The sequence below is a fragment of the Urtica dioica genome, chromosome 9, assembly GCF_054948205.1.
Source record: "Urtica dioica subsp. dioica isolate 48M chromosome 9, U.dioica_male_clone48M_v1_H2, whole genome shotgun sequence".
NCBI classification, from domain to species: Eukaryota; Viridiplantae; Streptophyta; class Magnoliopsida; order Rosales; family Urticaceae; genus Urtica; species Urtica dioica.
The window spans coordinates 23,644,426-23,669,201 of NC_142764.1; the positions used below are offsets into that span (position 1 = coordinate 23,644,426).

The 24,776-nt window shown below is 34.7% G+C and overlaps 4 protein-coding genes and 1 long non-coding RNA gene across 5 annotated transcripts; 1 reads left to right on the plus strand and 4 right to left on the minus strand.

Moving 5' to 3' along the window:
* Positions 1-667: 667 nt before the first annotated feature.
* On the minus strand, positions 668-4,625 carry SDE5 (silencing defective 5). Its single transcript, XM_089627199.1, has 12 exons — positions 4,504-4,625; positions 3,570-4,144; positions 3,453-3,478; positions 3,067-3,144; positions 2,809-2,876; positions 2,459-2,700; positions 1,926-2,008; positions 1,741-1,797; positions 1,583-1,650; positions 1,374-1,480; positions 1,177-1,244; positions 668-1,053 (listed from the first exon to the last, which is right to left on the minus strand). The coding sequence occupies exons 2-12, from the start codon at positions 4,132-4,134 to the stop codon at positions 937-939; spliced, it is 1,479 nt and encodes a 492-aa protein (XP_089483325.1). The 5' UTR covers positions 4,135-4,144; positions 4,504-4,625; the 3' UTR covers positions 668-936.
* A 2,655-nt stretch (positions 4,626-7,280) lies between these two features.
* On the minus strand, positions 7,281-8,525 carry LOC149385970 (uncharacterized). The gene is made up of 2 exons (XR_016301219.1): positions 7,933-8,525; positions 7,281-7,834 (listed from the first exon to the last, which is right to left on the minus strand). It is a non-coding gene; the product is annotated as an uncharacterized LOC149385970 (long non-coding RNA).
* Positions 8,526-8,567: 42 nt separating this feature from the next.
* LOC149385971 (DNA mismatch repair protein MutS, type 2) lies at positions 8,568-12,450 on the minus strand. Its single transcript, XM_089625271.1, has 5 exons — positions 11,746-12,450; positions 10,681-11,611; positions 10,068-10,592; positions 9,288-9,752; positions 8,568-8,955 (listed from the first exon to the last, which is right to left on the minus strand). The coding sequence occupies exons 1-5, from the start codon at positions 12,234-12,236 to the stop codon at positions 8,647-8,649; spliced, it is 2,721 nt and encodes a 906-aa protein (XP_089481397.1). The 5' UTR covers positions 12,237-12,450; the 3' UTR covers positions 8,568-8,646.
* A 150-nt stretch (positions 12,451-12,600) lies between these two features.
* ALN (allantoinase) lies at positions 12,601-16,184 on the minus strand. Its single transcript, XM_089625272.1, has 15 exons — positions 16,012-16,184; positions 15,462-15,552; positions 15,241-15,361; positions 15,066-15,139; positions 14,866-14,942; positions 14,746-14,782; positions 14,592-14,677; positions 14,450-14,509; positions 14,190-14,338; positions 13,932-14,058; positions 13,698-13,853; positions 13,360-13,470; positions 13,128-13,238; positions 12,940-13,038; positions 12,601-12,861 (listed from the first exon to the last, which is right to left on the minus strand). Exons 1-15 carry the CDS (start codon positions 16,099-16,101, stop codon positions 12,730-12,732), a joined length of 1,521 nt encoding a protein of 506 aa, XP_089481398.1. The 5' UTR covers positions 16,102-16,184; the 3' UTR covers positions 12,601-12,729.
* A 5,910-nt stretch (positions 16,185-22,094) lies between these two features.
* LOC149385973 (defensin-like protein) lies at positions 22,095-24,389 on the plus strand. Its single transcript, XM_089626788.1, has 5 exons — positions 22,095-22,382; positions 22,799-22,852; positions 23,129-23,232; positions 23,498-23,536; positions 23,987-24,389. Exons 1-5 carry the CDS (start codon positions 22,307-22,309, stop codon positions 24,125-24,127), a joined length of 414 nt encoding a protein of 137 aa, XP_089482914.1. The 5' UTR covers positions 22,095-22,306; the 3' UTR covers positions 24,128-24,389.
* Positions 24,390-24,776: the final 387 nt, after the last annotated feature.

The window sequence follows — 24,776 nt, forward strand, 5'->3', positions numbered from 1 at the left end:
ATATTAGTGATTTCGAAGTTTTTTGTCCTGATCTTTTTTTTTTTAAAACTAACTTGATCTTTCTAATCATTTTGAAGGTTTTACATTAATTTTTCTAATTATTTCGAAGTTTTTGCCTTTATATTTTTAGTGATTTAAAAAAAAAATTAAAAAGGTATTTTGGACGTTTTACATATCCAAAAACTTGATTTTCCTAAAGTGTTCAACATATAGTTTGATTTTCAAATGTGAAACTGTAAGATAACATTAAGCTTAAGCTTGATTTCTCAAGTTTTCATTTCTTTATTGTCATAGAAATTCGGTGTAATCAATTATTTTTTTATTGTACACTTCTAACTTCTAAACAAATATAATACTAATGTTTTTGGCACAACAAATTGAAATAGCACCTTATCGACATGTGTAAACATATGAAATTGTGATTTAGGACAATTTCAAGTTTGCATTTGTTCAAATATATATATACCTCACATCCTGACTTTAATTTTCAGGCATCAGATACTTGAGAATAATTCTATTAAAAAAAAAATACTCGAGAATAAGAGCCATTAAGCTTCTTTACCTTCAAGAAAAATTTGGACTAAAACCTTGTAGAAATTCACTTTCTTATACTTTACCATTTTATTTTCTCTTAAATGTTTAATTCCTTTTAAATGGAAGGAATCGGTGAGAAAAGGGTTCAAAAACAACCCGGAATAAATTAAAATTAAAAAACCGTATCCATCGCTATTAAAGAATCCAATACATAGAGTCTCGCTCGTTTTCACTAGATTTATTTTGCCTTTATAATTTCCAAAAGCACTTAAATAGGACATTGCCTTGACAGTGGGGCTCTGCATCAATGAGAACCTTGTCAGCGAAGCAATGAGCTAGTCCAACAGTCATTATAATTGCATCAATATTTTCCGAGACTCCAATTTTTTTCCACAATTCTAGTCACTCCTTGACGAAACTCAACTTCCTGCGATTGATACGATCTAACTGGATCAAAATCGTCCCCGCATTCTCTTCCTCTTCCCATTCTATAGATTCCTTCTCTAGTAGCCTCAGAACCTGTAAAAAAAAGTCAATACATAAAACCTGAACTTCAAAGAAACACGACGAAAAAAAGATGCGTTGCAATGGTTGGTTCTCACGGGGATGATTTGAGCTTTGCCAAAAATAAGCAATACTTACCAATCTTTTACGAGACCCTTTTGAGCTGTCAACTTGGTCTGTGTTAATAATGACCTTCAAATATTTGGCTGCCAAATCAAAGATATGTTACAATCCCGGGTTGAATCAAAAGCAGTCTGTAAAAGATTATTTATTTATTTTTTTTAAAGAAACAAGGGACTTTTATTGACAACTGAAAGAGAGATCTGATTGCTAACAAGGAATGCCAGAAAGTGAAGAAAGGTGACACTTCAAAAGCCGTATTGCCTCTTTCGCACCGCACTCGTGTATATCCAAAACCATGACATCTTTTTCCTCTTCGTCTCTATCGGGTACAGTCATTTGCAAGATTATTAACATCAATTGCAACTCATCAACAACCCTATAAACAACCCGTAAAAACACTCATTTTCTGTGGATGACTGACCTGATTTCAAGAGTCATTTCGTTGGATTCCTCGTATGCTTCGCGGGCCTTTTGCTGAAAGAATTGTCCCTGACAACTAAGAGTGTGAGCCACAATGCTGCCATATATGACCGAACACAGCCGTGAATTACAAGGAGGGTTTGACTTTGAGAAACAAACCTGTTCTAAAAGTTTTTTCGCTTTCGCCTGATCACCTTTTGAATATGCATCTATAGCCTAACAAGGATATATATATATATATATATATATATATATATATATATATATATATATATATAAAAGGTACATAATCGGCTCGGGTTAAATATAAACATGAGCGCGAGAAGCTGTAAAATATCACGTACAGATTGATAATACTCTTTCAACAGTGCACGATACTCTCTCCAAGCTTTACGACTAGCCTGGTACCGCTCCTCTTCTTCTTTGTCTGCAATTCATACCACAAACAAGAAGAAAAATAAGTTGAACACCAAACTGATGTGTATGAATGAGACCCCATAAAAAAACCTCAAACAGACGAAGATATTCAGTTCACAGAGGCAGTGAACCAGTTTTTAAGAGTTCAACAAAAATAATACTTCACATCCTAGAGGGATATATTGATGCGACACAATATCTAGGATTACTAATATTATTGATAAACTCGATTACAATTTGATAGATGAACCAATCTCTCCCATTTACACTATTCGACTGTTAAGAAATATAAAATTATAAACTTGACAACGCTTCTCGTAACTCTTAAGGACCAACCCTGATGACTTACCAAAAAAAAAAAAAAAAAAATATTAGATTACCCTCCCGGGTCCTTCTAACAGATATAATACCAACAGACTGAAAGTGATTCATACATCCCCAAGCCTCAATCCCGCCATACCATACTGAGTTTGTTTCTGAATTTCCACTGCGCTTGTCTTGGGCTCAATGAATGAGTTAATTAAAGCTTCAGACACTGGCTTCCCAAACATCCCTACCCTCAGAGTATCTAGTCTCCTTTTAGGTAGCTCCAAGTCCTCCTTTCTTTCAGCACTAAACAAAGAAGTCAGAACTGTCCTCTCGAGCTCATTTCTCTGCCTTCGTTCTGCCGACACTCTTGAGTTCGGTCCTTTATCATCATTGCTACAATAGCGCAAGCAAAATATAAGGGATCAGCTAATCACACCCACGTAACTTGTCAAGAAAACCGTATTGAAAACTAAGCGCTGAGCAAAAAAGAAGTAAATATACCGATGAGTCAGGTTCATGGACTTTTTTTGAGGAGAAGGTACTTCGAATTTAGAGCTCGGTTCCATAAACTGAAAACAAGTTTATATGAATAGATAAATTGATAAAGAAAGAAACATAGAAAACAAGATTCCTTTCAAAGGAAAAAATTTGCTTGCCAATAGACCAACTGTATCATAATAGTCATGGTAAAGAGGAAAAAAATAATTATTATTTATGGGACTTCGTCCCCTATTATCATTATTTTTCAATAATACAAACCTTATCGGAGGAGTCACAAACAGACTTCATCTTTTTGTCTAAAACTTCCGTGGACATGTCAATCAGTCTCTCCATGCTCTGAATGATTAAAAATATTGCCAGCTTAGAAGTTGTCAAAGTAGATATTTAGAGTAGAAGAATTAGTTGAAATCACTTATATTGATAGAGTTAGTGAGTCAACTTTCCTCTTTTTCTATATATTCACTTTCCTTTATGAACACTTGTAACATTCTATTTATTAACGTGTACAATCACATGTGAAAAATACAGAAATATTCAATTCATTTATAAAAAGGAGGCTCAACAAAAATGAAGAACAAACTCATAGAAAAAGATTATACGAAATTCTTGATAGTGTTTACACATGAAAGTAAATATTTCCTTACCTTTGGCATGTCATATCCACAAGCATCTGGAAGATACAATAAAAAACCACATTCAAATTTCGCCTGTAGTTTCAGATGAATAATGTAATATATAACAATGATAAGAAGAAGTTTTACCCAAGACTTCTCGAATCACGTCCCTATCTAGCTTGAACCCACTCCCAAGAATTCCACATAGAAACTCTTCCATGTCTTGGTGCACACTGTCTTTCCTCTTCAAACTCGGATCCGAATTCACATCTTCTCCCCAAATTTCTGATTCCGGAAACACACTCGAATCCAGTTTCACCGGCTTTGTCGCCACACAAGACCCGTTCTTCGGTCGATGAATCCGAACATAATCTTTACCAATAACACTTGAAACGCTGCCAATCGAAGCCGGAAGACTCTTCTTCGCGGTTGTGGGTCTCGAATTTGCGTTCTCAGTGTCATTTCCTTCGCATGATGATTCAGAAGACGGTTTGGTCGTGGACGACGATGATGAAGAAGAAGAAGAAGCACTTGCTTGCATGTCAAACAGGAATTCGGCGGCCATATCCGGGTCCCGACCAGCCTGGCAATAAGCGGAAGTAAGTTGATCGAGACTGAACGCCGAGCCAAACATATCGAGCAAAGTCTTCAATGCCCTCTCTTCGTCGTTGAACCTCGAAGAACTCGAACTCGGAGTCTCCATTCCAATCATAATTTCAAATCTAAATTTAAATATCAAAAGAAAAGACAATCAGTTTTCCAACATTATTGCACGCAAACTTCCAGCGCGAAACGAAACCTTGAAAGATTATCACAGTCTATATCCAAAGCCTAATTCTTTTCTTTAATCGTTTCGCCCAAAAACTAACCAAACAACTAAACCGGGCGTTACCGCAAAATTAAGATCAGAATCAAAATACGCGACCAGTCAAGAAACGAAATGTGCCAATCAATTTTATAAATAAAGATTAGAAAGATATTGGTTTCATTGCTTATTCTCAGTGTCTTTCTTCGATATTCTTCCGATCAGAGGCAACCTAATGCGAGAATTAATTCGCAACAGAGTAGATTATTTTCTCACCAGATTCGGAAATGGAATCGAGACTCGAAGCGCTGATGATTGATAAGTGCAGTGAAATAAATAATAAATAGTGTGTGTGAGTGTGGTAGTCAGAAATTCTCCGCCCCCAAAATACACACTTTTTGGCAGTTTATTAAGCCTTTCTTTATTATAGCTTTTTAAATCATATTTAAATGTTTCGTGAAATTATTATTATTAATAATTTTTTTTTTCAAAGCAGCTCTATTATTGATGAAGATTAAATCCACGACTTCTACAAAACTTATGTAAAATTACCAATTAAATTACGTTAGATATCACATCAAATTGCCTTTTTTTTTTAATTTGAAAAATATTTTATAAATATTTTAACTGAAAATTTATAAGCTATATTTTGAAGTTTTTGTACGTAGCTTTTGTTTTTTTCGTTTAATTTCTCTTTCATAATTCATTTATTTTCTTATTTTAACTTTTAATTCTAATTATCCTTATATTCCTCAATCAAATAATTTTTTCCATATGACCAAAAATTATAATTTATTTTTTACAATCTATAGATACTTACCTTAATATTTTTTTATATACCGAAAAATATCTTATAATTATTAATAATTACATTTTATATAAATAATAATCACTTACAAACATTAATATATATTTTTCCAAACACTAAATCTGTTTTGGTTAATAGCTACATCTATTTTATAATAATTTACGAAACACTTATCTCCTTTTGAAAACCGCAGCTTTTCTTATAGCAGATTTAAAAACAATTTTTTTAAAAGCAAAGCTAAGCCAAACGAAGATATTGTTTAGTCAATTTCATCATTCATAGTTAATAATATACCCATTTTACTTTTTTCACAATAAATAATATCACCTTTTTTTTGTTTCAATGAAAAATATATAAAAAAAAATAATAATCATAATGCCAAAATGTTATTTTATTAAAAAATTAGTCCATCAGGCCCACAATAAATTAATTAACTAAACAGTAAAATCTATTATTTACTTAATTGATTTATTATGGCCCTGATGGACTATTTTTTAATAAAATAAAATTTTGGCTGCTTTTTAAAATGAGGGTGTACTATTGACCTAATTTCCCTTTTTTGCCATATAAGGTTTACAAATATTTGTTACAACTAACCAATCTTCTACCTTATTTTAAGGATCTACCACAAGTTTCATTTTATTATATTAGGGAAATAGCCCATCAGACCGAAGTTAATTGAATTAATTGTTCAGTTAATTAACTTCGGTCTGATGAGCTTAACTTGTGCTTTTTTTTTTTTTTTTTAAATAGTGAGTTATTGAGCTACTGATCTAATTATCCTTTAGGTTTATTCATTTATTTTCTTATACTGCATTTTATATTACAATATATTTTTGGGAAACAATAATCAATTTTTCAAGATTATAACTTTCAGATATATGAATTTTGATCATAGCACATTATGCGTGAAAGTGAACACACTATATAAATGAAAGTGACCAGCGTTATGTTTCAGAATTCAATCATTTATAATAATTTTTAGATCATTATTTTCTATTTTTATTGGTTAGTTTAAATATTATAATTCTAGCTATTGACACAATAATTATTATTACGTTTATTATAATTGATAACAATTTTCTAAAATGGTTTTTTTCATTATGAGCGTTAGAATTAACGTGAATATTTCGAAACGTAAGTTGACTCTTGTATAATCTTGGGCAAACGAAACGGAAGACATTATAAATTTTGTTCCTTTCGACATTGGCAAGGAAAACGAAAATTCAATTCCGATGGTTCAAGGAATTGGAATTTCATTTTCTTGACCAATGTGGAAGGGAACAAAATTTGTACTTTCTTCAATTTCGTTTGTCCAGGATTATACGAATTTCCGATATTCTTCATCTTTTTTTTTTCAGTCTGATACGCATGTGATATGCCTCAAAAGATTTATTAACAAGGTCATTATTTATTCATATGGGAGTTCAACAAAACGGTAGGCGGTTTTAATCTGCATGTCATATGTGCGATTCCTTCCTGTAAATTTGATTCATCAGTCAAAATGAATAAAATACTATGAATTCGCTTTTCAAGCAAGTTTGATATATGATCAACATAGATTTTTTTTTTCTTTCTTTCTTTCTAAAATCACTATAATTTGATTTATTGTCAAAATGAAAATTCTATGAACTCCCTTCTTAAGCAAGTTGGAGACTTGCTCAAACTTAGATTTTTTTTTTTAATTCGCTTTTCAAGCAAGTTAGATATATGATCAACATAGATTTTTTTCTTTCTTTCTTTCTTTCTAAAATCACTATAATTTGATTTATTGTCAAAATGAAAATTCTATGAACTCCCTTCTTAAGCCAGTTGGAGACTTGGTCAAACTTAGATTTTTTTTTAAAAAAAAAATCATTGGAATTTCATGCATGGTCAACATAGGATTTTTTTTATTGCAAGGGGCGTGTTTAATATTCCACGGCCCAATTTACAGCACTATCGTCTCGGGGCTCTATCTTTTTTATTTTTACCTTTAGAGGATGATCAAAGCTTCTTAACCAATTTCCATTACTGAATATACACACTGAAACAGAGCTCATTTTATTTATAACCTTTTTTAAACAAAAATCCTAGAAAATTACTCAAAATTTACACCCTTTTATTTTCGTGAGTTTGTTAAATTGATACAAATATATCTCCAGAATTTGTTTTCTCAAAAGTTTAGCAGTTTAATATTCACGACTCAACCATGCGATTTTGTGAAATTTTCTTTACCCGAAGATAATTAAAATGATAGTCTCAATTTTCTGGTTTTTTTTTTTTTTTTTTAATTTATATAGGAGATATTTGTATCAATTTAACAAAATCAGATTGCATATTTAATATTGAAAAATATAGGTACAATACAAAAGCTGAATTTCGACATAACCCGGCCGGACATATTTATATTCCCAATAAAAAAAACGGAATATAGACACAATAATTAATGCCAGGATTGTTAAAGTGGAGGAGGGAATGTTGCATAGGATTACCCACAACTACTACAAGCCTCCTTGATGAAGTTGGAATTATTCGAGAAGACTAAGGACTTATCACAATCATTTTACCGAGATTAGCCACCAATTACGGACCATAAAACTTTCTCAGATGGGAATTATAATACAAGCTATTCATGACATCTCGTTAATGAATCATAACAGTTAGTTGACATGTTACTATGACGTTAACTAACCCGGGCTGTGGTAAAAGTATTGGATGAAGCATCAAAGAGACGAAGGCAAAGCTTTGACCACAACAATAGACCTTGATCATTTGCTTGCCTTCTTGATCTGTAGCAAGTGACTTCGAATACGTCCACTTTGTGTTTCAGATTCAAACGTAGAAAGACAGCGCAGAAAATAAGTCATTTTAGATCATGGGAAAGAAAACAGAAGAAGATAGATCAAAACAAATACCTTGGTTGTAAACGACTAGAATCTTTATAGGACATGGCCAGGAAATTTCGAAGATCATACACACACGCTAGTCTCGCTCCAACTCCAAGCAGACTGAATATTCTTCAAAATTTATTCTCTAGTCTTGAAGGTACGCGAACCCGTTGAAGGAAGGTTCAGCTCCAACATTGTGAGAGTTTTTGTTATTTCTATTTTCCGTGTGACTGCTATAGCTTCACAGGTGTTTTTTGAGCTTTGGTGTGACTGAAAGACTGAAACAGCTTACTAGCTTTACAGCGAAACAGAACAGTTATAAAAATAGACGTGACAACCGGTTGGAATGCTTATAGCAAGGCACGTAACACGAAAAAGGCAAGTACACAATATGCAGGCAAATTCCAGGAGAGTTTGTTGGTTGGTTTCTTTACTGAGTTGCCTTAAAGAATATCTCTATACATACGATATAATGTTTTATTTTGAGATATTATAAACAATTGACTAAAAATAGTTAATTAGGAAACTCGGAAAATGATAGATAACTACGCTCACTTGTGTAGCTCGGTATTAAGACGGGAAAGTTAACCACCCATTAAATTACCTCATGAATATCTCAAGATACATTCTTCAAAAAAAAAAAAAAAAAAAATATCTCAAGATACAAAATGATCAATATTATTTACGACCGGGATTCTAACCCCAGAAAAAGCTACAATCATAGTTCAACAAAATGGCATTTTATTTAATGTACGCAATTGTGCAACCATAGTTCATGGGGCTTTCCTGTTCGTAATTTGTGACTCGGGGATGGTTACTTAACATCTCGAGTGCCCGCTCCTTAACCGCTCCAGTGCCCATACCATGAATGATAAAAAGAACCGAACCCGGCTCTCTCTCCGCGATGGCCATTTCCAGACGGTAAGAAGCTTCTTCAACCCGCATACCACGTAGATCCACCGTGTTCCGTGTCGTCTGAACCACCGCGCCATAAGTAACCTCTCCCGTTCCATCTCCATGTGTCCTCTGAAATTCTCTGCTATCCTTAAGCTACAATCAAATACCGAACAACATGTCAAGTTTTACTTTCACTTTTATTAAAACAAGTTCGGAACTAATCGGGTAAAAGGTCATAATTTTGGCCTCCAGATTCTAAATCTGACAAAGGGTAAAGATTAATAGTCGAGCACATTGTTAATAAAATTCTCAAGTGCAAGGTCATGTGAGTAGTATCATGTTAATCAACTAAAACAAGCATGTTTTGATAAGCTAGATTTAAGTCTCGTCTTTGGAGTGTAAAATAATAAATATATGATAGACACAAAAAAAAAAAAAACTTCGACCCAAAACGAATGAGAGAACTCTTCTCGGTTTCTCGGTACCTGCTGCTTCAGTCTTGGGGTGGACCGCCTCGTAGTTGCTTTCCTGCTACTCCTAGGAATAGCCCGGATGTCACTTTTCTTAACACGTATCTTTATTTTACCATATAGAACCAAGATTGTGTCGTCATCTACAGGAGCTTCAACCACGGTTGCTAATTTCCCATTGAGCCCCATCAGATGAACTTGCTCTCCAACCTCTGGTGTAAATGAACCGGTATCTCTTTCACCATCAGAGGAGCCATAATCAGGACAATAAGCTTCGAGTATCGATGAAATTGCTGATTCTGATTTCCTAATCAGAGAATTGAGTTGATCTGAGCTGACTGTTTTGAGTCGGTTTTCAAAATCCTGCACCACATTTTCCATTTGAGATTTTGCAATCTCCATCTCTTCCCGGGCACGTAGAGTCTCGTTTACCATCAAAGCTGTTTCTCGCTTATCAAGATTCTCTGCCTCATATTGGATCTTCAAATAAACAAATAAAGTAAGAAAGCAGAGATAAATAAAAACAATTAAACATGATATTGAGAGAGTTTTGTTCAGAGTATCTGGGTAGCTACAGGTTGGGCTAAAGCAGTGACATCTTTATGAATCTGTTCAAAATTAGAAACTACCCATTACCTCGTTCAGTTAGGGGGATAAATATTTTTCACGTTTTCAATATTTTAATTTGATTTGCATACATAAGGTCCTTTCTTATCCTTCTTTTATTAAAAACGAATGTAGAAATAGAAAAAATGTGAACAATCAGACCTCATCAAGAAGAGTTTATTTGCATACCTCGCGATAAAGCGCAATAACATATGCGTGTAAAGATTCTGCTTTCCCAGCCTGATCTTGCAGTCTGTCTCGTTCCTCCATTAGTGATTTAAATAGCAAACCTCTCCGCTCCTGTTGCTGTTCAGGAACTAGCCTTTCCATCCATCGCTGTGCATTCCTGATGATATCTTCATCAAACCCAATCGTTCTGGCAATACTTAACGCATTCGATCCACCGCTGCTTCCCCAAAGGATCTGAAATGTTGGCCGTAATGTTTCCAATGAGAATTCCATAGCTGCATTCTCAAACCGACTGTCTTTTTCCTTGAGGAGGCTTAGATCCGCATAGTGAGTGGTCACAACAGCTAAGTTCACACGGTCTTTAAGATACTCCAAGATGCTGGTAGAAAGAGCCAAACCTTCTGAAGGATCGGTCCCACCTCCGATTTCATCAATGAGGACAAGCGATGCTTCTGAGGTGACTTCCAGGATGTTACGGATCCGTGACATGTGTCCGCTAAAAGTTGAAAGACTTTGTTCCAGAGACTTCAAGTGGAAAATTAAAGTCAGACTAGAATGTTAAAACTTAAACAACCAATAGCTTATCATCTGCCATAGTCGTAGTAAACTCTACCTGTTGATCTCCAATATCTGCAAGAACCAGATCAAACCAAGGAAGCTTTGGTTGGTTTTTAGCCGGAAGAAACATTCCAGCTTTTGACATCAGAGACGCTAGACCCAGAGTTTTCATGGATGCAGTTTTTCCTCCGGTATTAGGTCCAGAGATCACAACCACTTTGGTGCCACAACCAATCTTGATGTCTATTGGGATCGGATATTCAGATACGCCACCTGAATAATTCTGGCTCGTCGAAACAGCTTTCTCTAAATTCGACACAAGTGGGTCCCTCAGAGAAGACTCGAGAAGCAATGGGTGTTGTATCCCTTCAATATCCACTAACGCAGAATTATCTGTTCTGCAAGAAGAATCCGAGTCCTCGTTGCATTCTGAGGTGAAACTTGGGCAAACACCATTCATCCACAATGCATGACCAGCTCTAGCAAAAGCGAGATCTACGTCGAGAACTCTGTCCAGCAAATACCCAATCGCCCGTTTCTCTTTTGCTATTTCGGATGTGAGCAAGCTCAAAATGGAAATCTCCTCGGCTCTCTCGGCGTCTGAAAGCCTCACCTCCATGTTGTTCAGCTCAACCGCCTCTTTAGGTTCGACAAAATACGTCGCCCCGGAACTACTGCTACCCAGAACCACACTGCCCGGAAGCAAATGTCTGTGTGAAGCCCTAACTCCGATGCACATTCTGCTCCGGCGCTTGGTCACCAGAGGGCTGTCGATGCCTCCGGCCTGAAAAATCCGAGCCGAAACTTCCTTCAACAAAGATTCTAGGTTTTCCATGTTGCTCTTTCTTTCCGACCTAATGATCTCCAAATCGTCGCTCGCTCGGTCTAGAATAATTGAGAGATTTCTATCCAAACAAAACTCTATCTTCTGTTCTAGTTCGACTTGGAAATTGCAATTCTGAAGCAATTCAATAAGTGGAAAGTACCTAATATAATTCATGTCAACAGTTCAATTACCCAGAATAATCATAAAATTGAGCGTAATTAACTCCTACTTATTGAAAAAAGAAAGAAATGGCAAAGTCCACAAAGGAAAACTCGTACGAAATTTGAAAAATACCTTTCACCGAGTTGCTCCGAAGCCAACTTCTGCAACTTCTCAAACAAATCCCTAGCCGCCACGAGCGTCCTTCTGATCGCGCAAAGCTCCTTAACGGTGAGCAATTCGCCGGAATCCGCGGAGCTCACGAGCCTGGAGACGTCCTCAATCACCGAAAACTCCGGCGGCCGAGCTCCTATCACCTTTGCGGCCTCAGCCGCCGCGGCCGTCTGGTCCAGCAGTCTCCGGCTCTCGGCGCGGGTCCGGCCGAAAGGTACGGCAGCGTTTCTCGCCGCCGTGAGGCCCATGGAAGTCGAGGTGAAGGAGGAGAGCTGGTCGCAGACGGACCGCCATTCGAGAAGCTCGAAGGTCTCAGACTGGAGGCGGCGGGAGAGAGAGGTTTCCTTTGCGGCAGAGGGCTTCGGAGCTCCGGCGGCGGAGATAAACGGCGGTAACTTGGGAACGAGGACAGAGAAGATAGGGTTAGCGAGTGGACTCAGCGACTGAATCATTGGTTTGGTTTTCTTCGCTTCTTATCCATTTGGCATTTGTTTGTTGGGTTTCGAAAGAAAGGAAATTGGAGGCAAAAAAAAAAAAAAAATCTTTTGCGGTCGTTTGGCAGTTTTTCTCTTCCACTATTTTCCCTCCTTTATAATTGCTGCCAAAAAAAAGGTTAATTTAATTTATTTAAAATAATATTTAGTGCACAATAGCTCTTTTTCTCTAGCACACAAATTCCGACCAAATTGTATTGCCATATGTTCATTATTTATGCATATACAATATTATCATTATATGACAATAAACTATTTGATCTCTTATACTTATTTGAAAAAGAGAAACACTACGAGTATTCACAAACCAGCACAAGATTACTTCCAAATAATTTATCTACACTTATAGGAAGTTAAACAACATGTTTATGTTACAAAGGGCAAGGTTTTTAGTTTCATAAATAAAAGTGGGAAATAAAAAAATAAAAAAAAGATGAGATAATATCCAATTTTAAGTAGCGAGGATCGTCGTGCCACAAGCTCCGGATGCATGGTTTTCGCGGTCCGAGTAGACAAGGTTTCCTCTCACAAACGTCGCCAACACTCTTCCATATAACTTGGCTCCCAAGTAAGCCGAGATACTCTACACGCCGAAAGGAAAAATTAAATAATAATAATAATTTGAAAAAAAAAATTAAGTAGGAATAAAAGAGATTTTTACGGGGTGTTTCATATGGACTGGATAGTCTTCGTCGAGGTCAAACTCAGATTCGGGTTCCCACACAACGAGGTCCGCGAAATTCCCGACCACGATGGACCCCTTTGAAAAATCAAAATCTAGATAAGTTAGGCTTGATTCTAGAAAGAAAAATAAAAAAGCAAAAGAAAAGTCTAATTTGTGACGCTGACTTTTAATTCTTGGCCAGCAAGTTTCGCGGGCCTCTCGCTCCACCACGAAACCAAATGCTCCAATGTCGCCCCGTATCTCTTGCCGTGCGTCCACGTCACCGGAAGCACAAACTGAAGAAAAAAAAAAAAAAAAAAAAAAAAAAAAGAGAAGTATAGTATATATCTCAAGACACCGATTCGACTAAAAACAAGGAAGAAAGAAGAAGCGGAAAATGTGAAAGCGATGACCAACCTGAAGAGATGATATCCCGCCCCAGGCCTTCAAGAAGTCGCCCTCGTTGGGAAGCTTGAGTTTGGGCTCTGTCGGGGAATGATCCGAGCTCAACATGTCGATATCTCCTTCCTAATAGAAACCCCCGAATATTTGAAAAAGAACATAACACCAAGAAAAAGCAGAGCCGGTTATCACGGCGAAATTTCAAAATTCTAGCTTCTTGGAAATCCCGAGGAAGACCGAAGGAATTTGAGTAGTTCCAGCAAAATTTTGAAATAGACATGTTAAATTTTTTTACAAAATTTCCTCGTCATTTCCATCGGTAGCTGGAAATTTCGGTAAAATTACATACGTACCATCAAGGCATGCCATAGATTTTCTTTATTAGCGGCGTAGCGAATCGGAGGCGAGCACTTGAAACGGGTATCTCCGTCCTGAATCTCCTCAGCCGAGAACGCAAGGTAGTGAGGACAAGTTTCCACAGTTACACTATCCCCTCTCCGTTTCGCTTCCTAATGTTGAAACATGAAGAAGAAATTTAGTTCAATTACTCAAAGAAAAACAAACAAACAAACGAACGAACGAACTACCTTGATAAGGTCCAAGGAAGAGCTTGAATCGGATAAGTGAACAATGTGAAGATGAGCTCCGTGGGCCGAGCCACCTGTCCTCGTGTCCTTTGACACTTTCAAAATCTCAGAGATCGCTGCCTCTTCCCTAGTTTCAAATAAAATAAAAAAATAAAATAAAAATTATAATGTGTCGCTTACTTGCTACACAAGGTACCCCTTGAAACGGGATTCAAAATTGGGGAACTTTTTACTTCCCTGGAAAATTCAGAATCTTACATCGATGAAGGCCTCGTCTTGAGATATGTAGCATAAGAACGAGGATCGCTTGGACTGTCTTCGATCGCCGAAGAGCTCTCGAGTTCTTCCTGAAGCTCTGCGTGGACGAGTAAAGGCCTTTTGTACTTTGCCAAAATAGCCAAACCTTCCTACACCACCAAAAAAAAAAAAAAAAAAGGGTTAGGTACTCTCAATAAAATGTTCAAAATTATCATGTACTACAATCATTCACACAATAATAATAATAATGATAACAATACCTTAATATGGCTGATGTTTGTCATAGGAAAATCATTGATCCCTGAAGGACACATGAAAGACTATGAAACAGAAAATCAGTACCGAAATTGGAGAATTATTTTTTGAATATTTTAAATGAAAAAAATAGGTTAGAAAATTTACCTTCAACCCGAGAGCTCCGGCGTTCAAGAGATCTTCAAGGGCAGAAGGGTCGAAAGCGTTTTCGGGAACCAAACCTCCCCAGAAACCTGTTGACCAAAACGTCAATAAACAGAAATTTCCGACGGAGTTTTTAATCTGCTCGATAACTTCGTACCAACATCGACGAAGATTCTGCTCTTCGCAGCTTCAATCTGTCAACCATATGGAAGAAATAAATAAATAAATAAATAATTGGCAGAAAAAGCAATGTATAACAATTATTTAAAGAACATACCTTAAGTTTTAATGTGTCCCTAGACACAGTTGAGGGATGACTATTCAGAGGCATGTCAATCAATGTCGTTATACCACCTACAGCAAAAATTTACACAAAAAATAAACAAGTAATTGAAATATTAAAATTTGAAAAATAATAGAACACACAAAAAAAAAAAAAAAAAAAAAAAAAAAAAAAGTACAAGAATTCGAGTCTACCCGCCGCGGCGGCTTTAGTTCCGGAAGGAAATCCTTCCCATTCTGTTCTTCCCGGATCATCAAGATGCGCGTGCCTAAATTCAATCAAAATTGTCTCAACTCTCTCTTCAATAATCCATCAAATAATAAAAAATAAAAATAAAAAATAAAAAAACAAATTTTAACTTTGACTCACACATCAATTAAGCCAGGCATGATAACAGCATCTTGATAATCAACCACTTGGCCCAACTTCGAACTCAAAATCTTTTCCCTTTCTTTGACTATGGAAGCTATTTTCCCTTCCTTAATTTCAACTGAGCTCAAGAGAGAAGAAGATCCAAATTAAGTAGCGCCTATAGAAGAAGAGGTTTGAGAGAGTGTTTGCATTTGATGAATCTATATATCTATATATACCTGCTCCAGTAATAATCCCTTGTGGTGTCACAATTCGCTTGCTGGTTATCCAAAAGTGTTGGAAAGGTAAATGACTACATTTGTTCCGAGCCTGAGAGAGCGAAGAAATGGTTGAGCACTTGGTCTTATTTTCACTCTCTATATTTACAGATATTGCTTTAATTGACACAAAATCAGTATATTGGGAAATAGATTATAGATGATGAGCGATTTGCCACTTGTCATTGAAAGATGGAAATTAACACAGCTTAGTTGAAAGGGAAAACAACACACATGACACATACAAATAGAAGTAACTGATATACTGTAACTTCACTGTCAATAAAATAAATAACAAAAAAAAAAAAAAAACAGATGAACGAAAAAACAATTCGAAATCATCGAAATCATCAGAAGACAAAGATAATTTCATAAGCTCAAGCGTTAATGTTTTTCTCAACTTCCTTTTTTTTTATTTAGAACAAATAGAGAATCAACTCATTCCGATTGAAAGTTCAAAAATTATATATACATATGTAATATATATATGTATACATATATATATCCAGACCTTGGAGTAGTTTTGGGCATAGAAGACGGCAAGATAGGAACCTAAAAGCACAATTAAAGAAATAAGCTTCCATGGAACCCGACTCTCCATCCTCTCTCTCTGATATTATACACAACTCGTTTATTTAGGGACTGAGATCGAATTTATTTTTTTCAAAATCGAATTCTGCTTTTGTTTGTTTATACTGTTTCATTCGATAATAATGATAATAATAAAACACCGTGAATTTCATTTAAACCAATGCTTTCTTGACACGTGGACCACTAAGAACTTTTCATATGTTTAATGAGAAAGATCCAGATTCCTAAAAAAGATAGAGAAAGATTCAGTGTCTTTGTAATTCCAATTATAAAAACTAATTAAATAAAATAAGAACCCACGTGATGTGGTTGACAAGTTTTCTGACTGGACTTTGTCGGATGGTGGTAGTACACCACCGAGCGTGTATTTTTTAATTCTTTTGCGTTTTAATTTTTTAATATTTTAGGTTAATTAACTTAAGTAGCGGTGGAAGTTTGGTAAATTGGTGGTGACTGGTGAAGAGTGAAATTCCAAAGATATATTATATAGATAAAGATTTTCTCTGATAAAAAAAAAATATATATATATATAAAAAGATTTTATCCGTCTACAGAGTACAGATCAATTGATCCGAATCTTTGCCAGCTCAGAATTCCTCTTGTGTGTATCCCTGATGGATGACGTGGATAAAGTGAGTGAGTGATATATATCACATACGTAGGTCCCACTAGTGCATGTAATTTTTTTTTCTTTTATGAACAGAATCCAAATTTAGATTAATCACATATTAAATCTAAGCATACATAATCTAAATTAAATATTAGATTAATGTTTATTATAATCACATACATAACCTAACTATGTAGAAAAGATTATGGCAGAAGAGAGAATTTGAGAATCGAAGATGAAAAGAAAATAATTCTCATTAACTTTGAAATTTTGGTATTGACGATTTATATAACAATCAATGTGTATAAGTCATAACGACCTATTACAACAAATAAAAATAACCACTAAGAACAAAACACGTGTAAAAAAGAAAACAGAGTGATCGAATAAACCAAACCGATTGTGTTTCAAGGTCATCATCCCCAATACTCCCCCTCAAGCGATACTAAACAAATTATTGAGGGAGAGCTTGGAAAGAATCGATCTCAGAGTGGGCGCCGATAATGATTTTGTGGACACGTCCGCAAGCTGGTAATGAGCTTGCACCGGTAACAACTTCACCACTCCTGAATTCAATTGTTCCCGCATAGAATGAAGGTCGATTTCTGTATGCTTTATCATTTCGTGAAACGATTGGTTCGAAGCATTTTGAATTGCTGCTTGGTTATCACGATACGGAATCGAGCCAGAGGAAGTCTGCATCTTGAAATCCTGAATGTTGGTGGAGCCAAATTATTCCGCTTGTTGTTGAAGCTAACGCCTTGTACTCTGTTTCTGTTGAAGAGTGCGAGACAGTAGTATGTTTCTTCGATTTCTACGAGATCAAAGAATCATCTATAAACATACAAAAACTTGTAATAGACCTTCTTGTATCAGGGCAAGTTGCCCAGTCGGCATCAGCAAAACCTCGAATTTGCATAGATGAGTCTACATAGAAGAATAAACCAAGACTTAGAGTAGAGTTGATATATATTAGTAGATGATGAGCCGCTTGAAGGTACGAGTCTCATGGGGCATGCAAAAATGGTTGAGAGCATGAACAATAAATGTGATGTTCGGCCTTGTAATGGTTAAGTACTAGAGTCGACCAATCAAACTCGTGTAGTGCTTGATGTCAGGCAAAAGCACTCATTCATCTGCTGCAAGAGTATGACTCGAATTCATCGGGGTGTGTATAGGCTTTGACTCCAAAAATCCACAGCCATCTAGGAGCTTCAAGGCATATTGTCTCTGACTCAATAGTAGACCTGATGTTGACTTGGCTATTTCCAATCCAGGAAATACTTGAGCTGACCAAGATCATCGAGCTTGAACTGAGAGCTCAGTAAGGTCTTGACCTCATTGATCATGGCCATAGATGGACTAGCAAGGATAATGTCATCAACGTGTAACAAGTTAGCTAAAAATTGATTACCACTGCTTTTTGTGAACAATTAGTAATCAGTCTTGGATTGTGAAAACCAATACGAGACAATGGCAGCAATGAACTTTAAATTCCATTGCCTCGATGTCTGTTTTAGACAACAAATTAACTTGTGTAATCTGCAAACCAGCTTAGACTTTGACTTGTGATCTTTCAGCTCCCCCTAAGGTTGATATCCAAGAGGCATCTCCATGTAGACTTTTTCAAATAAGTCTCTATTTAGGAAGACATTATTTATGTCAAGCTGTAAGTTGTGTGAGGTGACATTTATGTGAAGCAGCTAAGGCTAACAACATCTTGACCAAGGATTAAAATCTCGCATCTCGCGGCCGTACCGCACATTTTTTTTGGGGGGTATCTCGTCTCGTACCGTGGTATCTCGTGGTATTTGATGAACGTTCAGGGTATCTCGTACCGTGTGGTATACCGCATTTCGCGGGATATACCGCAAAAAAAAGGTATTCCGCAGGGTATTTGAACAACTTTTTAATTATGATTTTGTATAAGTTTATGATACACAATCTATATAAATTTTAGAATAAAGTTTACAAAATCAACATTAACAACATCATCAAATTATTCAAAATTACTACATACATTCGGATTATAATAACTTCATATCAACAATCCATTAAAAAATACTCAACAATCCAATAAAAAATTCATTCAAAATAAAAATAAAAATTCAGTTTCGAACCTTACCGCGCAAGATCGGGGGTACACGGCGAGATTTGAGCAGTTTTACACCTCAAGCGCGCGAGATTCGGGGGTACACGAGATAGAGCGCGAGATTTCGCGAGATTTGACCAATCTCGCGAGATATACTCGTATCCCTCTCGCACCCTTCCCAAACGCGAGATCTCGCGCGAGATACCCCCATCTCGCGCGAGATTTCAAACCTTGATCTTGACTATGACTAGTTTGGCCACTGGAAAGAAAGTCTTGATGAAGTCTAATCCCTCCGCTGATGCGAGAGATGTGGTAGGGCCCACATATCAGGTGTGGTCCAACCTATATTAGAGTATCAGCGGAACGCCCATTGGAACCCATCGCTACTCTTTTTTTTTCTCTACTAGTCATCACACTATGCCCTCGCATGGTGTGTAAATGTTACGCCTTGAGCGATATTTTATTTTTTGTTCAAATGCTACCTTGATAGTTTACACTCATTTTTCATAAAATTATTTTGCTAATGTTAACATGATCCTTTACTCGTTTTCAATAAATTATTTCGTGATTATCCCATTTCAAAAATACTTATTTTTTTATTATGTAAATTATGTATTTTATTTGTAAGTTAATTTTAGCTATATATACATATAAAATAAATAGTTTAATTTAAACATGGGTGTGACATTTTCTATTTCCTAGTATATGTCTACACACAATATATATATATATATATATATATGTATATATATATAGTTTTACGATAAAATAGTACCTAAAAAAACATATATATTATATATATATAAAAAAAAACTTATTTTATGAAAAAAAAAACAAAGACACATTGAATTTATTTACAAGAAAATACAAAGTATAAGTTATGTTATCCAAAATACAAAAAACATCATTTTAAGAAATTATTAAGAATAAATACAATTTAAAATATTATAGAGAAAAAGTGTAAAAAGGGTAAAAACAATATTAAATATGATTGCATCTTATTACTAGTTAATCGTTTATAATTGATTTTTGTAACTAACTAATTTAATTGTAAATTAAACAATATCTATTGTATTTAAAACAATATCCAGAAGTGTGTATGCTTTAATAATACTACTATCAATTATTTGGTTGTTTTCTTTACATTCCATTATAGCAGAATACCAAACATGTTTTTAGATTTTACCATTGATTTATCACTTCTAATGTAGTTATACCATGGTTCTAAATATCGACGATTTCGTCGATTTCCGGCGAAAAAGCCGCTGCCGGAACGTGTCCGGTCGACGAAGGCAGTTTTTTTCATTTCGTCGTCGTTTTTCATCGATTTTCGTCGTTCGTCGTTTTTGCTGTCGTTTTTTTTTTCTTGTATTTTTTTTTGCTGTTGTTTTCTTTGTTTGCTATCGTTTTTTGCTGTCTTTAAAAAAACAAATTATAAAAAATATTATATACATTAATAGCACACCTTTATAAAATATTATATATATATATACAATTTTCTATTAAAAAAAGATTATATACATAATGTATTTTCTTTATATATGTTTAAAAATTGAAAAATATATGTATGTACTACATGTATATATTTTAAATATATTTTGCCACATTTTTTCCGTTCGGTTTTCTATCGGTTTGTCGGTTTTCCATGAAAAACGACATTTGAAAACGGCAAATCGAATGCATTTTTCCACATTTTTCAGTTCGGTTGTCCATCGACTTATCGATTTTTTGTAAATCAGGAGGCTCGAAACGGCAACGAGAATGACATTTAGAACCTTGAGTTATATTACATCATATGTGGTATATTTTTTTTTTGAAAAATATCATATGTGGTATCCATAGCATAGTTAATAAGAGACAATGCCTCTTCAACTTCAATCCTGGTGTCGCCACATGGCGCTGCCAGGCGGCGACACGTGGCGTTTTTTTTTTTGGACCACCCAATTTTGATTTTTTTTTTCACTTCCATTTTTTTTTTTTACCTTCCAAACATCAATATATTTTGTATAATTTTTTTTATGTATATTATAATCATAATTACTAATACTATATTATATTATATCAATAACATATATTATCATTTTTTTTTCCGACCTTTAATTTTTTTCCCTCTCTCATCAATATATTTTTATTTATATTATTTTCTCTTTTCTCCCTCTTTCATCAATATATTTTGTATAATTTTTTTATGTATATTATAATCATAATTACTAATACTATATTATACTATACCAGTAACATACATTATTTTGAGTATATGTTATTATATATCTATAACATAGTTAATAAAGAGCAACTCCTCTCCCACATGCATCCTAGGGCCGTCACGGTCCCCGCCTGACAGCGACACGTGGCGGGTTTTTTTTTTTTTTTTTTTGGCCTTTTTTTTTCCAGCCTTCAATTTTTTTTTTCATCTTTCATCAATATATTTTGTATAAATTTTTTTTATGTATATTATAATCATAATTGCTAATATTATATTATACTATACCAATAACATACATTATTTTGAGTATATGTTATTATATATATATATATATATATATATATTCTTCGAAAAACTATGTGGTATTAATATTACACGTAGATTTTATATGTTATTGTTTGATGTATAATACACTTTTGCAATTTAACATAACAATATTTATTATTAATATAAATATAAGAAATTTTTTTATACTTTCTATTTCTCTATATCTTTGTTTTTTAATTTATTTTATCAAAATTTAATTTCAACGCTTACTTACCTAAAATTTCTTTTTCCCGTAGTACTTCTAAGAAATCTGACAAATAGGAAAACTTACAGATTTTGAAAACCTTTGAATCATAAAAAAAAAAAAATTCTACCTTTTGTTATTTTTTAAACATCCTTGGCAACGATTTTGCATGATTTAATTTAATACAATTAAAAGTCTTCAACTTACTCTATTTTACTTATTTTTCTTTTTCACTTTTTAAAAATAAATAAAAAAAATTGATGACTCAGCTCGTGTTTTTTAAACTAGTATGAGTAGAAGACTAAGTGGAAGTAGCAGGAGAGAGAGAGAGAGTAATGGGCCATTGTCCATTTAGAAAGAAATTTTGCTAAAAGATATCAATAGCTGAACACAAACATAACATGCGTATATATTGACACGTGGCATTATCTCACGCTTGCTCTAAGCTCTTTAATAGTAAGGTAGAGAAAATGTGACAATTATAAAAGTTGTTTAGTCTTGTTCAAAAAAAAAAAAAGTTGTTTAGTCGTCTGCAGTCTGCACTAAAAGAAACCTAATTTACAATAATTAACGCCTTTTACACCAAACGCACGGTCGCATTTTACAGCAAGCAAAGCAACGCCGTTTCTGACTTTCGCGATTTCTAAAGTGAAGACTTTCTGTCTGACTAGTTAGAGGAAATGACCAAATTACCCTCGAATCCTCATCACCCACACTGTCCTCTTCGTTCTCTCAACCATTCAGACACACAGCTTCTTCGTCCAAACTCTCGAGTGAAAGCACAGCGTCAAATAAAATGATTCCTCAGCAATGGTCACAGCCTTGTGGAAACCAATGCACTCAGAAATTCTCTGCTCTCACTCAAATTCCATGTAAACTCTCTTCTCTTCCCTTATTGCTGGACTTGTAATTCCAATTTTGTTTTTCTTTGATTGTCATTTTTTTATTTTTATATTTGTGAACTTTTCAGTAGTGAGCGAGGTAGTATAACGCTTTAACTACATTTATTTATGAACTATTGAACCGTACAGCAAAGCGTTTTTTGTTTTTGCTTTTTTTTTTTTTTAATTGCAATTTTGAACCTTCTTGGATTGCTTATTTGGATTGGGTCACAATCATGAAAACAGAACCCTAATTAGATCCTGTAGGAATACCGGATATTCCTTTTGCATATAGAAACAAATACATGATAAATATCAGACACGTCTAGGTTTTTTTTTTCTTTAAAAAATTCCATAAAATTTATTTATCAGTAATGTGATGTGATCATTATTGAGTGAATCTGCAGGGCGAGTCTTCTGCAAGAAGGGATGCGATGCCGACGGAGAGAGCTGGGAAGAATGTAAGTGAAATTCTCAAAATTATGCTCTCTCATTCGGTAAAACAGGATAAGAATTTGGAAGAAGGATTAAAATCTCTCTCGTTTGGTAAAAGAATCGGACTCTGTTGTAGAATCGTCTAACTTACTTGGTGTACTTTTTGGTTGAACTGAATGAATGGAAAAAGCAAGTTATGGAAAAGTTCTCAGGAACTTGTGTTGGAATTGGGATTGGGATTGGGATTGGGATCGGGATCGCAATCTAAGCACTATCTGATTGGTGATTCTCGAATTGATTAGGTTTGGAGGAATGTAATGAGATATGCTACAAAGACCCTGTGTTGAAGGACCGACAATGGAGTGCCTATATAGACCGCTCACCGGGCGCAACGAGATATTCCGAGGTGTTTATTCTATTCCTCATCTTGATTTTTATAGCTTTGTTAGCTCGGTTTCTCCTCTAAGAAGCGCAGAGAAATTTTATGCGATCTTTCAATTTACTCGTTCGAGAGATCTACTTATTGTATAGAGCAAACAAAACGATTCGTTGATTCAGTCACCGCATTGAAGTTTGCATCCAAATAGAGTTTTTTTGTTGTTGTTGTTTAACGTATGAGTTCTTGTAATTTTTCATTTAAAAAATTTTCGTGTGTCTCTGTTTTTGTTTAGGACTGCTTCTTTGCTTGCATATCCGGATGTGGTTACAAGGTCAGTTTCATTTCTTTACACATTAAAAATAATAATGTTGAAAATCAAATTAATTACATTATGTTGCTGTGAGTAAAATAAATTTCAATTTCTATAACTTCGGTTAGATTGAGGAGTAGTTTTGATTATTTGTGGGAACAAAAAAATTAATTGTGTTTTTGCCCCTAAACTAATTGTGTTGTGCAAAATCATGAACAAGTAATTAAAGATTGTAAATATTTTCAAGAGGCGTCAAATTTCATAAAAAAAATAATATAAAATTAATAATCATGCGAAAATGATTAAAATACTACAAAATCAACAATTTAAGGACTATTTTGCTAAAAAGGAAAATAAAAAGTTTTAAATAGTCAGAATTCATTATTGCATTTGGTTACTAGCTTTGTTACGGATCATAAATTACTACTAAGAAATATAATAATAATGTTGGATGTGATTTGAATGTGGCAGTTTGATATCAAGGCTGATGAAGTTGGTAAGGTTCGCCCGAATAGGCCGTGTAAGCCTCAACCTGTCCCAAAAAAGCCAGCCTCTCCGGTGGTCGAAAAGGCCAAACACAAGATCGAAGATGTACCGTCCACTTCAGCGTAACAAATATTAGAACAAAATTTTTGCAGGAAAATCGTTTGAACTCATCAAGGTATAATATAATATTTAGTCAGAAAAAAGAAAAAGAAAATTAATTTTTCTAACAGGCATTTCCAATCCTCTTTATAGTTTAGTCTGTTCTCTGTTGTAGCAATTGTGGTTGAAACCCTTTGTTTTTTTTTTTACCAGGGTTTTACCTGAGAAACTTGTATTGGCTTTGAGTTGAGTAGAAACACTCGGACATCTTGTTGTTTAGTTTGGTTAACGAAGGGAACCATTATCATTGGCCAACCCATTGTAACAACTTATAATTTGTCAACCATAACTTGTATCAACCTTAACTCATCAAAGGTAGACAATAATTACCTACATGATACAAAAGACCCAAAACTTGTCATACAAAAAAAGAGTCTCCAAATTTGGACCATAGTCTTTCTACTGGACTTCATAAAGTGAATAAGGATGCAACTTCTATTAGAGATCAAATATTTCATAAGGGTCGTTTATGTCTATTAAACGCTAAGCACGATATATTGTTTTTCTTTTATTTCTTTCATTGCATTTTTCTTTATTTCCTTAATGTCTCATAGCTATATAAAACTTTATATTTGTACTTTTCTCATTAAATTCGAATAAACATTTTCACTCTCAA

Bases quoted from the DNA above. Each gene is read 5' to 3' on its own strand.
- SDE5 (XM_089627199.1), bottom strand. From the start codon at position 4,134: ATGATTGGAATGGAGACTCCGAGTTCGAGTTCTTCGAGGTTCAACGAC. The intron at 2,009-2,458 runs GTATGGCGGGAT...TATGAATTGCAG, and splicing joins TCAGAAACAAACTCAGTATG to ACAAAGAAGAAGAGGAGCGG. The intron at 1,481-1,582 runs GTCAGTCATCCA...TGTACCCGATAG, and splicing joins GAAATGACTCTTGAAATCAG to AGACGAAGAGGAAAAAGATG.
- LOC149385971 (XM_089625271.1), bottom strand. From the start codon at position 12,236: ATGATTCAGTCGCTGAGTCCACTCGCTAACCCTATCTTCTCTGTCCTC. The intron at 11,612-11,745 runs GTATTTTTCAAA...GAATTATATTAG, and splicing joins TCGGAGCAACTCGGTGAAAG to GTACTTTCCACTTATTGAAT. The intron at 9,753-10,067 runs GTATGCAAATAA...GTTTATTTGAAG, and splicing joins TTATTGCGCTTTATCGCGAG to ATCCAATATGAGGCAGAGAA.
- ALN (XM_089625272.1), bottom strand. From the start codon at position 16,101: ATGGAGAGTCGGGTTCCATGGAAGCTTATTTCTTTAATTGTGCTTTTA. The intron at 13,854-13,931 runs GTAGTTCGTTCG...TTTCAACATTAG, and splicing joins CTTCCTTGGACCTTATCAAG to GAAGCGAAACGGAGAGGGGA. The intron at 13,471-13,697 runs GTACGTATGTAA...GGTTTCTATTAG, and splicing joins ATCTATGGCATGCCTTGATG to GAAGGAGATATCGACATGTT.
- LOC149385973 (XM_089626788.1), top strand. From the start codon at position 22,307: ATGATTCCTCAGCAATGGTCACAGCCTTGTGGAAACCAATGCACTCAG. The intron at 22,383-22,798 runs GTAAACTCTCTT...GTGAATCTGCAG, and splicing joins TGCTCTCACTCAAATTCCAT to GGCGAGTCTTCTGCAAGAAG. The intron at 23,233-23,497 runs GTGTTTATTCTA...GTTTTTGTTTAG, and splicing joins GCGCAACGAGATATTCCGAG to GACTGCTTCTTTGCTTGCAT.